Raw genomic sequence first — 14,704 nt, 5'->3', positions numbered from 1 at the left:
AAAAATGAAGCTGCAGGTTAGTGCTTTTGCTAGCTGAAATAGTTCCGCAGTGGAATGTCTTTCTCTAAATACTTGTTGACAAAGGAACAAGATGAATGGCACAGTTTGGATCGCCATTTTAGGAGATTTCATCAGAAAGTGTCTCAGACCGGCACCGTTCCGACTTCTCTGCATTCTTGTTGGTACGGCAAGCCAGATGAAGGGTCGAGCTAAAAGCGTTTTGACAGATTCGTCACTTGTGTGCCACGCTGGAGTGGAAGAGTGGAAAGGGACGATAACAAAAAGTGAGGATGGTAAAAAAAGTGGAAATGTGATGATTTATGGATGGCGAGTTGCTTATGTAACACTAGTAGTGCTATCTTGTGATTGTAGGTCAGGCAGAATGATTGCCTTCAGCCGCAGTGTTTGCACGGAAGGCTAATTGGACCTGATCAGAATGGTTCTTAGTCCGTTGGAGTCTAGGGGGCGCAACAACGTGTGGAGGCGTACACAGGATGCGAACATTTATTTGCCTTTACATTCATTTTGAATTGTGCAGATTGATGTAATACAAACCCTTAAACCAGTGAAGTTGGCAGGTTGTGTAAATGGTAAATAAAAACAGAATACAATGATTTGCAAAACCTTATCAACTTATATTCAATTGAATAGACTGCAAAGACAAGATATTTAACGTTCGAACTGGAAAAAATTATTTCTTGCAAATATTAGCTCATTTGGAATTTGATGCTTGCAACATGTTGCAAAAAAGCTGGCACGAGTGGCACAAAAGACTGAGAAAGTTGAGGAATGCTGATCAAACACTTATTTGGAACATCCCACAGGTGAACAGGCTAGTTGGGAACAGGTGGGTGCCATGATTGGGTATAAAAACAGCTTCCTTGAAATGCATAGTCATTCACAAACACGGATGGTCTTGACCTTGGATCTCTCAGGTTGTACTGCATCAAACAGCAACATCAATGTGTAAAGGATATCACCACGTGGGCTCAGGAACACTTCACAAAACCACCGTCAGTAACTCCATTTCGGCGCTACATCTGTAAGTGCAAGTTAAAACTCTTACTGTGCAAAGCGAAAGCCATTTATCAACATCACCCAGAAACGCTGGGTGATGTTGATGGACTGATGCGAAGTGGAAAAGTGTTCTGTGGTCTGACGAGTCCCTATTTGAAATTGTTTCTGGAAACTGTGGACGTCGTGTCCTCCAGAACAAAGAGGGGGAAAAAATCTGGATTGTTCTATGCGTAAAGTTCTAAAGCCAGCATCTGTGATGATTTATTTGCCTTTACATTAATTTTGAATTGTGCAGATTGATGTAATGCAAACCCCTAAACCATTGAAGTTGGCAGTTGTGTAAATGGTAAATAAAAACAGAATTCAATGATTTGCAAATCCTTTTCCACCTATATTCAATTGAATGGACTGCAAAGGCAAGATACTTAACGTTTGAACTGGAAACATTTGTTATTTTTTTGCAAATATTAGCACACTTGGAATTTGACGCTTGCAACATGTTGCAAAAAAGCTGGCACGAGTGGCACAAAAGACTGAGAAAGTTGAGGAATGCTGATCAAACACTTATTTGGAACATCCCACAGGTGAACAGGCTAGTTGGGAACAGGTGGGTGCCATGATTGGGTATAAAAACAGCTTCCTTGAAATGCATAGTCATTCACAAACACGGATGGTCTTGACCTTGGATCTCTCAGGTTGTACTGCATCAAACAGCAACATCAATGTGTAAAGGATATCACCACGTGGGCTCAGGAACACTTCACAAAACCACCGTCAGTAACTCCATTTCGGCGCTACATCTGTAAGTGCAAGTTAAAACTCTTACTGTGCAAAGCGAAAGCCATTTATCAACATCACCCAGAAACGCTGGGTGGTGTTGATGGACTGATGCGAAGTGGAAAAGTGTTCTGTGGTCTGACGAGTCCCTATTTGAAATTGTTTCTGGAAACTGTGGACGTCGTGTCCTCCAGAACAAAGAGGGGAAAAAAATCTGGATTGTTCTATGCGTAAAGTTCTAAAGCCAGCATCTGTGATGATTTATTTGCCTTTACATTAATTTTGAATTGTGCAGATTGATGTAATGCAAACCCCTAAACCATTGAAGTTGGCAGTTGTGTAAATGGTAAATAAAAACAGAATTCAATGATTTGCAAATCCTTTTCCACCTATATTCAATTGAATGGACTGCAAAGGCAAGATACTTAACGTTTGAACTGGAAACATTTGTTATTTTTTTGCAAATATTAGCACACTTGGAATTTGACGCTTGCAACATGTTGCAAAAAAGCTGGCACGAGTGGCACAAAAGACTGAGAAAGTTGAGGAATGCTCATCAAACACTTATTTGGAACATCCCACAGGTGTACAGGCTAGTTGGGAACAGGTGGGTGCCATGATTGGGTATAAAAACAGCTTCCATGAAATGCTTAGTCATTCACAAACAAGGATGGTCTTGACCTTGGATCCCTCATGCTGTACTGCAGCAAACAGCAACATCAGTGTGTAAAGGATATCACCACATGGGCTCAGGAACACTTCACAAAACCACCGTCAGTAACTCCATTTCGTCGCTACATCTGTAAGTGCAAGTTAAAACTCTTACTATGCAAAGCGAAAGCCATTCATCAACAAAACCAAGAAACGCCTCCGGCTTCTCTGGGCCCGAGCTCATCTAAGATGGACTGACGCGAAGTGTGAAAAGTGTTGTGTCGTCTGACGAGTCCACATTTCAAATTGTTTTGGGAAACTGTGGACGTTTTGTCCTCCAAAACAAAGAGGGGGGAAAAAATCCGGATCGTTCCATGCATAAAGTTCAAAAGCCAGCATCTTTGATGATATAGGAGTGTATCAGTGCCCTAGGCATTGGTAACTTACATGTCTGTGAAGGCACCATTAATGCTGAAAGGTACATACAGGTGTTAGAGCAACATATGTTGTCATCCAAGCAACGTTATCATGGACACCCCTGCTTATTTCAGCAAGACAACTACTGTATATAGTAAAAGAGTGTGGGTATTAGACTGGCCTGCCTGTAGTGTAGACCTGTCTCCCATTGAAAATGTGTGGCGCATTATGATGCAAAAAATACACAACGGAGACAGTTGAAAAAGTTTAACTGTACATCAAGCAAGAATGGGAAAGAATTCCACCTGCCAAACTTCAAAAAATGGTGGTCTCAGTTCCTAAATGTTTACTGAGTGTTGTTAAAAGGAAAGGCCATGTAACACAGTGGTAAAAATGCCATCTTTTTTGCAATGTGTTGCTGCCATTAATTTTTAAGTTAATGATTATTTGCAAAAAAAAAAGCAAGAAGGAACGTTTACGGTTCTGGCTTTTGTGTCCCTCCTTGCAGAAATGCGACTTCAACATGGATAACCTGAGCAAGCCGGAGCTGCTGACCCTGCTGAGCATCATGGAAGGAGAGCTGGAGGCCCGCGACCTGGTCATCGAGGCCCTCAGGGTGAGTCGCTGGCATTTAGTTAGTGGTCTTGCTAAATGACAAGTGTTGCACTAATGGCAGAACATTTTGCCGTGGCGTCCGCTCTCTGTGCTTGCACTGCAATTGTTCGACAACGCCTCTCTAATTGCCTTTGTTGAAAGAGAACAAGCTGCTTGGCTTTTTTGTTTGCCGCTTGAAAGCCTCCACTGCTCGAGTCGGCAGCTTAATGAGCCGTGGTTGCTGGATGATAGAACTGGTGCCTTGCTAGATGATAGAACTGGTGCCTTGCTAGATGATGGAACTGGTGACTTGCTAGATGATGGAACTGGTGACTTGCCAGTTAATAGAACTGATGCCTTGCTAGTTAATAGAACTGATGCCTTGCTAGATGATAGAACTGGTGACTTACTAGATCATGGGCGTCAAACTCTGGCCCGCGGGCCACATTTGGCCCACCGTGTAATTTAATTTGGCCCTTGAGGCAATATCAAATTAACATTAGAGCTGGCCCGCCGGTATTTTAACACAGCATTCACCGCAAATACTCATACTTACCAACCCTCCCGATTTTCCCGGGAGACGCCCGAATTTCAGTGCCTTTGCCAAAAAATCACCCGGGGCAACCGTTCTCCCAAATTTCTCTCTATTTCCACCCAAACAACATCATTGGGGACGTGCCTTAAAGGCACTGCATTCAACGTCCTCTACAAACTGTCGTCCCGTCCGCTTTTTCTCCATACAAACATTGTGTCGGCCCAGTCACATACTATATGCAGACTTTACACAGAAACTAGTGAATGCATGCATACTTGGTCAACCGCCATACAGGTTACACTGAAGGTGGCCGTATAAAAAACTTTAACACTGTTGCAAATATGCGCCACACTGTGAACCCACCCCAAACAAGAATGACAACCACATTTAGGGAGAACATCCGCACCGTAACCCAACATAAACACAACAGAACAAATACCCAGAAACCCTTGCAGCACTAACTCTTCCGGGATGCTACAATATTTGAAAATCGATTTTGCAAGTCACTATAAAGTTATACAAGCTTTGCTCGTTCAATATTCAATGCAAAACTTGTTTGGGTCCCTATTAAAAGGTTAATTTGTTCAACCTTGGCCCGCGGCTTTGTTCAGTTAAAAATTTTGGCCCACTCTGTATTTGAGTTTGACACCCCTGTACTAGATGATAGAACTGGTGCTTTGCTACATGATAGAATTGGTGCCTTGCTACATGGTAGAATTGGTGACTTGCTAGTTAATAGAACTGGTGCCTTGCTAGATGATCGAACTGGTGACTTGCAAGATGATAGAACTGGTGCCTTCCTAGATGATAGAACTGGTGCCTTGCTAGATGATAGAACTGGTGCCTTGCTAGATGATAGAACTGGTGACTTGCTAGATGATAGAACCGGTGACTTGCTAGATGATAGAACCGGTGACTTGCTAGATGATAGAACTGGTGCTTTGCTACATGATAGAATTGGTGCCTTGCTAGAGGATGGAACTGGTGACTTGCTAGTTAATAAAACTGATTTTTGGCTAGTTAATAGAACTTATGCCTTGCTAGATGATAGAACTGGTGACTTACTAGATGATAGAACTGGTGCTTTGCTACATGATAGAATTGGTGCCTTGCTAGATGATAGAACTGGTGACTTGCTAGATGATAGAACTGGTGACTTGCTAGATGATAGAACTGGTGACTTGCTAGATGATAGAACCGGTGACTTGCTAGATGATAGAACCGGTGACTTGCTAGATGATAGAACTGGTGCTTTGCTACATGATAGAATTGGTGCCTTGCTAGAGGATGGAACTGGTGACTTGCTAGTTAATAAAACTGATTTCTGGCTAGTTAATAGAACTTATGCCTTGCTAGATGATAGAACTGGTGACTTACTAGATGATAGAACTGGTGCTTTGCTACATGATAGAATTGGTGCCTTGCTAGATGATAGAACTGGTGACTTGCTAGATGATAGAACTGGTGACTTGCTAGTTAATAGAACTGGTGACTTGCTAGATGATAGAACTGGTGACTTGCTAGATGATAGAACTGGTGACTTGCTAGATGATAGAACTGGTGACTTGCTAGATGATAGAACTGGTGCTTTGCTACATGATAGAATTGGTGCCCTGCTACATGATAGAACTGGTGCCTTGCTACATGATGGAACTGGTGACTTGCTAGTTAATAGAACTGGTGCCTTGCTAGATGTTAGAACTGGTGACTTGCTAGATGTTAGAACTGGTGACTTGCTAGATGATAGAACTGATGCCTTGCTAGATGTTAGAACTGGTGCATTGCTAGATGATAGAACTGGTGCTTTGCTACATGATAGAATTGGTGCCTTGCTACATGATAGAATTGGTGCCTTGCTAGATGATGGAACTGGTGACTTGCTAGATGATAGAACTGATGCCTTGCTAGATGTTAGAACTGGTGCATTGCTAGATGATGGAACTGGTGACTTGCTAGATGATAGAACTGATGCCTTGCTAGATGTCAGAACTGATGCCTTGCTAGATAATGGAACTGGTGACTTGCTAAATAATAGAACTGGTGACTTGCTAGATGTTAAAACTGGGGACTTGCTAGATGTTAGAACTGGGGACTTGCTAGATGATAGAACCGGTGCCTTGCTAGATGATAGAACTGATGCCTTGCTAGATGATAGAACTGGTGCGTCGCTACATGATAGAACTGGTGACTTGCAAGATGATAGAACTGGTGAATTGCTAGATTATAGAACTGGTGACTTGCCAGATGGTAGAACTGGTGGCTTGGTACATGATAGAACTGGTGACTTGTGAGATGATAGAACAGGTGCCTTGCTTACATCACATTGGTGCAGTTTGAAATGTAAGGTGTACTTCAAAGTGCTTTTGCTTTCTCTTTTACCTGTGTGCCAATGAAAGGTGTGCTTCAAGGTGTTTTTGCTTTTCTTTCACCCGTGTAAGGTGCACTTCAAGGTGTTTCTGCTTTCTCTTTCACCTGTGTACCTGTGTACGGTGTACTTCAAGGTGTTTTTGATTGGTCTTTCACCTGTGTACCAATGTAAGATGTACTTGAAGGTGTTTTTGCTTTGTCTTTCACCTGTGTACCTATGTTCCCGTGTTGGTGAACATACCATTCCTGGATAATGATTAACGGAGAATGAGGAAGTGGTGTGTGTGAGTGTGTGTGTGTGCGCGCGCGTGCGTGCGAGAGATAAAAAGATGTGTGCACGAGAAAGACTATGTGTGGGAATTGAACCTGCTTTTAGCACAGGATTGGCAGTAAAAGTTAAAAGAGGATCGTACTTTGACTTCTTGGGGACGTAACAACAACACATCAAGCTCATTTGTTTTTAGAGTGCAGCGATGTATTAAAGTACACAACATCAGTTTGCATTTAAGCGTTCAATCACTTTAGTTTTATTGTATACAAAATGTTTTGCATTTCAAGCACAACGTAATGACCCACGTAATCAAAAGCTGACAGCTCTGCCCTTCGTGTCGCCGCGAGGAAACTATGATTTTTGGGAGGTGCCTGTGGAGGAGGGTAGGCAAGGGGAGGAGCAAGAATGTGTGGCTTATGCAAGCTATGTGATGCCAGAGAATGTACCAGGTTTTATTCAGTGTCATCCACCTGTAGAGGTCATGTAGAATCCAGGTACAAAATGTGATGACCTCAGTCTAAATAGTTCACTCATTCATTTTGCAGGTGTGTAATGTTTAAACCTGTGGTCGCGAAGCTTGGTCAGTTCTGTTACACTCTCCTTTCGGAGGAAGAAACAGTGTCGTATTCTCCCGTCTTAGATATCCTGGTTCATTTTGTCTGATGTGTTTTTGCCCTTGTCCTTCTCCAAACCCATACAGTGGAACCTCGATCTACAAACTTAATAAGTTCTTCAACGTGGTTCCCCAACCGAAACCTTTGTGCAGTTTGATTGATTGATTTGAAACTTTTATTAGTAGATTGCAAAGTTCAGTACATATTCCTTACAATTGACCACTAAATGGTAACACCCAAATACGTTTTTCAATTTGTTTAAGTCGGGGTCCACGTTAATCAATTCATGGTAGTGACGCAGAGTTCCATGAACATTTTGTTTGAGCTTCGACAAAAATCCTTATTTTATTAAAGTAAACTGCACGTAATGTCTATGTATATATAAATGTATATATTATATATATATATATATGTATATGTACATACATATTTACATGAATATATTCATATATATATATATATATATATATATATACATATATATGCAGGGTTTCCCACACGTTAATTTATTTGTGGCGGCCCGCCACGAAAGAATTACGGCCGCCACAAATAAAAAAATAATTATATTTTCCATCCATCCATCCATTTCCTACTGCTTATTCCCTTTTGGGGTCGCGGGGCGGCGCTGGCGCCTATCTCAGCTACAATCGGGCGGAAGGCGGGGTACACCCTGGACAAGTCGCCACCTCATCGCAGGGCCAACACAGATAGACAGACAACATTCACACTCACATTCACACACTAGGGCCAATTTAGTGTTGCCAATCAACCTATCATAATTTTATTTTATTTATTTATGTATTTTTCGGCTTTTGACTCGCTTGACTGCTCATAAAAGCAATGAGACTCTGTCTTTGAATGGAGTTTGTAGTTACATATTATATGAATATGTAAATATTATATAAATATGTGTATAAATATGTACATAAAGTGTTGTAATTATATTCCAACTCCGCGTTCTTCTTGGTCATCGCCACACCAGTGCGGCTACTGTCCTCCCCCTCTCAGCCAGCGCTATTAAGAAGCTTTGGAGCTGCAGATTAATTAGCATGTGGCTAAAGCTGGCTGAGCCGTCCTATCGGGTTTCGTCCACACAAAGAAAGAAGCTGTAAGCTGATTAGCCTAACAACAATGGCGGCGATACCGCATGATTACTTAGAGCTCGTCAGGAGGGCACCGTGTCCCTACGGAATTCTCCGAGCGGGTAAATTTAGGCGTGAACAGGTATGCAAAGACCGAAAGTCGTGCTCCAAGAAGTTCTCGCTCAGGGGGGTCCAAACTACGCCTGCTTGTACAGTTTGCCTTCAACTTTATTTTACTTAAATGACAGAACAATTGCTGCTAGTTTGCCACCATCTTAAGGAAAAAGCGAGTCATTCAAATGAATGACCATGAATTAGACTTTGAAGTGAATACAGCATTTTAATTTATGAGCCAATCCAAGCCACCTTTCCCACACGTGGCGCAAATAAACTGACACAAAAAGTCAACACACATGGTCACACATAACACAACATGCTCACTGAAAATTGTGTCTGTTGTAAGAAAATGTCCAAACACAACACATAATTAGAAATTACACCCATTTTAATCCTCCGCAATGCATGATGGGAAAAATGCAAAACACTCTCTCCACACTTGTCCATGTTTTGTGCATTTTAGCTGCTTGATTGATTACTTTAAACATTCCATTAATAGTACATCCAGTATAATAATAATATTTATATATCCAGTATTTATATTATTCTTATATTTATATTATTATATTATTATATTATTATTATATTTATATTATTCTTATTATTATTATATTATTATTATTATTATATTATATGTGTATATAAATATTTGTGTGTGTATATATTAAGGCTGCGAATCTTTGGGTGTCCCACGATTCGATTCAGTATCGATTCTTGGGGTCACGATTCGATAATACATCGATTTTTTTCGATTCGACGCGATTCCCGATTCAAAAACAATATTTTTCCCATTCAAAACGATTCTGTATTCATTCAATACATAGGATTTCAGCAGGATCTACCCCAGTCTGCTGACATGCTAGCAGAGTAGTAGTAGTTTTTTAAAAAAAAGCTTTTATAATTGTAAAAGACAATGTTTTATCAACTGATTGCATTAATGTATTTTTGTTTTAACTATTAAACGAACCAAAAATGACTTGTTTTATCTTTGTGAAAACTTTGGACACAGTGTGTTGTCAAGCTTATGAGATGCGATGCAAGTGTAAGCCACTGTGACACTATTCTTCTTTTTTTTTTTTTATAATAGTCTAATGATAATGTAAATGAGGGATTTTTAATCACTGCTATGCTGAAATTATAACTAATATTGATACTGTTGTTGATAATATTAATTTTTGTTTCACTACTTTTGGTTTGTTCTGTGTCGTGTTTGTGTCTCTCAATTGCTCTCTTTATTCCACTACCTGAGTATTGCTGGGTCAGGTTTGGTTTTGGAATTTGATTGCATTGTTATGGTAGTGTTGTGTATTTGTTGGATTGATAAAAAAAAAAGGAAAATCGATTAAAAAAAAAAAAGAGAATCGATTCTGAATCGCACAAAGTATTCGATTTGATTCTTATTCGAATCAATTATTTCCCACACCCCTAGTATATATGTACTGTACATGTATGAATACATATAGGTTAAATACTGTATGTGTGTGTGTGTATGTATGATATATAAATATATATACAGTATATATATATACTATATATATATACATATATATATATATGTGTGTATGTATATATATATGTATGAATGTATGTATAAATATACAGTATATATATATATGTACAAACCCCGTTTCCATATGAGTTGGGAAATTATGTTAGATGTAAATATAAACGGAATACATTGTTTTGCAAATCCTTTTCAACCCATATTCAATTGAATGCACTACAAAGACAAGATATTAATGTTCAAACTCATAGACTTTATTTTTTTTTTGCAAATAATAATTTACTTAGAATTTCTTGGCTGCAACACGTGCCAAAGTAGTTGGGAAAGGGCATGTTCACCACTGTGTTACATCACCTTTTCTATAAACAACACTCAATAAACGTTTGGGAACTGAGGAAACTAATTGCTGAAGTTTTGAAAGTGGAATTCTTTCCCATTCTTTTTTTATGTAGAGCTTCAGTCGTTCAACAGTCCGGGTTCTCCGCTGTCGTATTTTACGCTTCATAATGCGCCACACATTTTCGATGGGAGACAGTTCTGGACTGCAGGCGGGCCAGGAAAGCACCCGCACTCCTTTTTTACGAAGCCAGGCTGTTGTAACACGTGCTGAATGTGGCTTGGCATTGTCTTGCTGAAATAAGCAGGGGCGCCCTTGAAAAAGACGGCGCTTAGATTGCAGCATATGTTTTTCCAAAACCTGTATGTACCTTTCAGCATTAGTGGTGCCTTCACAGATGTGTAAGTTACCCATGCCTTGGGCACTAATGCACCCCCATACCGTTACAGATGCTGGCTTTTGAACTTTGCGTTGATAACAGTCTGGATGGTTCGCTTCCCCTTTGGTCCGGATGACACGATGTCGAATATTTCCAAAAACAATTTGAAATGTGGACTAGTCAGACCACAGAACACTTTTCCACTTTGCATCAGTCCATTTTAGATGATCTGGGCAGCGTTTCTGGATTTTGTTGATAAATGGCTTTCGCTTTGCATAGTAGAGCTTTAACTTGCACTTACAGATGTAGCGATGAACTGTATTTAGTGACAGTGGTTTTCTGAAGTGTTCCTGAGCCCATGTGGTTATATCCTTTAGAGATTGTTGTCGGTTTTTGATACAGTGCTGTCTGAGGGATCGAAGGTCATTCAATGTTGGTTTCCGTGGAGTGATTTCTCCAGATTCTCTGAACCTTTTGATGATATTATGGACCGTAGATGTTGAAATCCCTAAATTTCTTGCAATTGCACTTTGAGAAATGTTGTTCTTAAACTGTTTGACTATTAGCTCACGCAGTTGTGGACAAAGGGGTGTACCTCGCCCCATCCTTTCTTGTGAAGGACTGAGCATTTTTTGGGAAGCTGTTTTTATACCCAATCATGGCACCCACCTGTTCCCAATTAGCCTGCACACCTGTGGGATGTTCCAATTAAGTGTTTGATGAGTATCCCTCAACTTTATCAGTATTTATTGCCACCTTTCCCAACTTCTTTGCACGTGTTGCTGTAATCAAATTCTAAAGTTAATGATTATTTGCCCATAAAAAAAGTTTATCAGTTTGAACATCAAATAGATAGATAGATAGATAGATAGATATATATAGATAGTTAGTACTTTATTGATTCCTTCATGAGAGTTCCTTTGGGAAAATTAAAAATTCCAGCAGCAGTGTACATCATGTTGTCTTTGTAGCATATTCAACTGAATATGGGTTGAAAATAATTTGCAAATCATTGTATTCCGTTTATATTTACATCTAACACAATTTCCCAACTCATATGGAAGCGGGGTTTGTAAGTATATATTTGTGTGTGTGTGTGTGTGTATATATATATATATATATATATATATATATATATATATATATATATATATATATATATATATATATATATATGTATGTGTGTGTATTTATAGGCCATATATGTATGTGTATATGTATATTCTTTACATGCAGTCGAATTTTGGCTCCAAGCCAAATTTTTTTTAGCCCGATGCAGCCCCCTCGTCAAAAAGTTTTGACACCTCTGTGCTTGGCGGCTAAAAGCGGTGACATTTGGGAGTCATGCTGTCATGCCGACACAGCAAGAGAATGTTAAAGAGCCAGCGGAGACGCCATGAAGGAAGACTATAGCAGCAGGCGTAGGAAATGCACTACATGATTGCAGCATAAAGCATGAAAATAATTGGACGCCTAGTGGAAAGTCAGCCTCGCTAGTCTCTTTTATTCGGAGACCACGCCGGTCTTCCAAGTAGTCTTTGGCAAGGGACGACGTGCATGTGGGCGAGCAGGAATGTTCACGTTGGACATCTGCGCTTTTGTCATCACAAGATAACAATTTAACTGGATGTGAAGAACACCTCGGAAACTCGGAAGGACTTGTTTTTTTTTTTTTAAATTCATTTAATTTCTCTTAATTGAGGTAAAGTTTGTTTATAGTTGATGTCCAAGACCCAGAAATGGCTGTATTGGGAGTGATGCAGGCGATAACGTGCACACAAATACGCGCTGGCACCAGGGTTGGGCCATACGTCTGAAAACTGTGTATTATATAGCAACAATTCTTCTTTTTTTTTTTTTTTTTTATCCCATGTAGAATATACGGAGCAGGAGAAAAATATATTTTATATGAACTGGGTTTATAATCCCTCAGCTATCAAGGCAGAAAGGAAATGTCAACACAATTTGTTTTATTTATTTATGCATTTATTTGACAGGGACCATACAATGAAACCGATGTCAAAGTACATAAGACTTCTAGCTTTTTTAAATATCTCAATATTTTTAGGCCATGTCACGATACACAATATATATCTCGATATTTTACGTTAGCCTTGAATAAACACTTGATGCATATAATCACAGCAGTATGATGATTCTATGTGTCTACATTGAAACATTCTTGTTTAAACTGTATTAATATATGCTACTTTTAAACTTTCATGCAGAGAAGGAAATCACAACTAAGTCAGTTGACCAACACTGTATTTATTAAACAGTTATTAAGCATGTCATTTCAAAACAGAAAGTGCAAGACATTTTAAAACAAGCCATGAGTGCTATTAGATCCCAAGGAAAAACTCACAACCCAGTGGGATGTCAATGTGAATGGCTATGAGAAACCTTGGAGAGGATCGCAGATTCCCCCTCTCTAGAGGAGACCGGATGCCAAGGACATAAAGTGGGTCTAGCATTGTGAAAGTCCAGTCCATAGTGGATCTAACATAATATTGTGAAAGTCCAGTCCATAGTGGATCTAACATAATATTGTGAAAGTCCAGTCCATAGTGGATCTAACATAATATTGTGAAAGTCCAGTCCATAGTGGATCCAACATAATAGTGTGAAAGTCCAGTCAATAGTGGATCTAACATAATAGTGAGAGTCCAGTCCATAGTGGATCTAACATAATATTGTGAAAGTCCAGTCCATAGTGGATCTAACATAAGAGAGAGAGTCCAGTCCATAGTGGATCTAACATAATATTGTGAAAGTCCAGTCCATAGTGGATCTAACATAATATTGTGAAAGTCCAGTCCATAGTGGATCTAACATAATATTGTGAGAGTCCAGTCCATAGTGGATCTAACATAATATTGTGAAAGTCCAGTCCATAGTGGATCTAACATAATATTGTGAATGTCCAGTCAATAGTGGATTTAACATAATATTGTGAAACTCCAGTCCATAGTGGATCTAACATAATATTGTGAAAGACCAGTCCATAGTAGATCTAACATACTAGTGTGAAAGTCCAGTCCATAGTGGATCTAACATAATAGTGAGAGTCCAGTCCATAGTGGATCTAACATAATATTGTGAAACTCCAGTTTGTAGTGGATCTAACATAATATTGTGAGAGTCCAGTCCATAGTGGATCTAACATAATATTGTGAAAGTCCAGTAGATAGTGGATCTAACATAATATTGTGAAAGTCCAGTCCATAGTGGATCTAACATAATATTGTGAAAGACCAGTCCATAGTGGATCTAACATAATATTGTGAATGTCCAGTCAATAGTGGATTTAACATAATATTGTGAAACTCCAGTCCATAGTGGATCTAACATAATAATGTGAAAGACCAGTCCATAGTGGATCTAACATACTAGTGTGAAAGTCCAGTCCATACTGGATCTAACATAATAGTGAGAGTCCAGTCCGTAGTGGATCTAACATAATATTGTGAAAGTCCAGTTCGTAGTGGATCCAACATAATATTGTGAGAGTCCAGTCCATAGTGGATCTAACATAATATTGTGAAAGTCCAGTAGATAGTGGATCTAACATAATATTGTGAAAGTCCAGTCCATAGTGGATCTAACATAATATTGTGAAAGACCAGTCCATAGTGGATCTAACATACTAGTGTGAAAGTCCAGTCTATAGTGGATCTAACATAATAGTGAGAGTTCAGTCCATAGTGGATCTAACATAATATTGTGAAAGTCCAGTCCATAGTGGATTTAACATAATATTGTGAGAGTCCAGTCCATAGTGGATCTAACATAATATTGTGAAAGTCCAGTCAATAGTGGATCTAACATAATATTGTGAGAGTCCAGTCAATAGTGGATCTAACATAATACTGTGAAAGTCCAGTCCATAGTGGATCTAACATAATATTGTGAAAGACCAGTCCATAGTGGATCTAACATAATATTGTAAAAGTCCAGTCCATAGTGGATCTAACATAATATTGTGAAAGACCGGCCGGTCCAACAGGTGTGCTGTTGTGAAAGGTGTGTCGTTTTGGTAAAG

The 14,704-nt window shown here is 39.3% G+C and overlaps 1 protein-coding gene across 2 annotated transcripts in view; it reads left to right on the top strand.

The window, feature by feature from the left end:
- The window catches only part of cttnbp2 (cortactin binding protein 2), a 120,572-nt gene that overhangs the window by 16,877 nt on the left and 88,991 nt on the right, over window positions 1-14,704 (top strand). For both annotated transcript variants that reach the window (XM_061894315.1, XM_061894316.1), the window contains exon 2: window positions 3,371-3,478. In XM_061894315.1, the coding sequence (XP_061750299.1) occupies window positions 3,371-3,478 (108 nt within the window). The remainder of the gene's footprint in view (window positions 1-3,370; window positions 3,479-14,704) is intronic.

Source organism: Nerophis ophidion, linkage group LG03 (genome assembly GCF_033978795.1).
Source record: "Nerophis ophidion isolate RoL-2023_Sa linkage group LG03, RoL_Noph_v1.0, whole genome shotgun sequence".
Lineage (NCBI taxonomy): Eukaryota > Metazoa > Chordata > Actinopteri > Syngnathiformes > Syngnathidae > Nerophis > Nerophis ophidion.
This window is presented reverse-complemented; position numbering and strand designations above follow the sequence as displayed.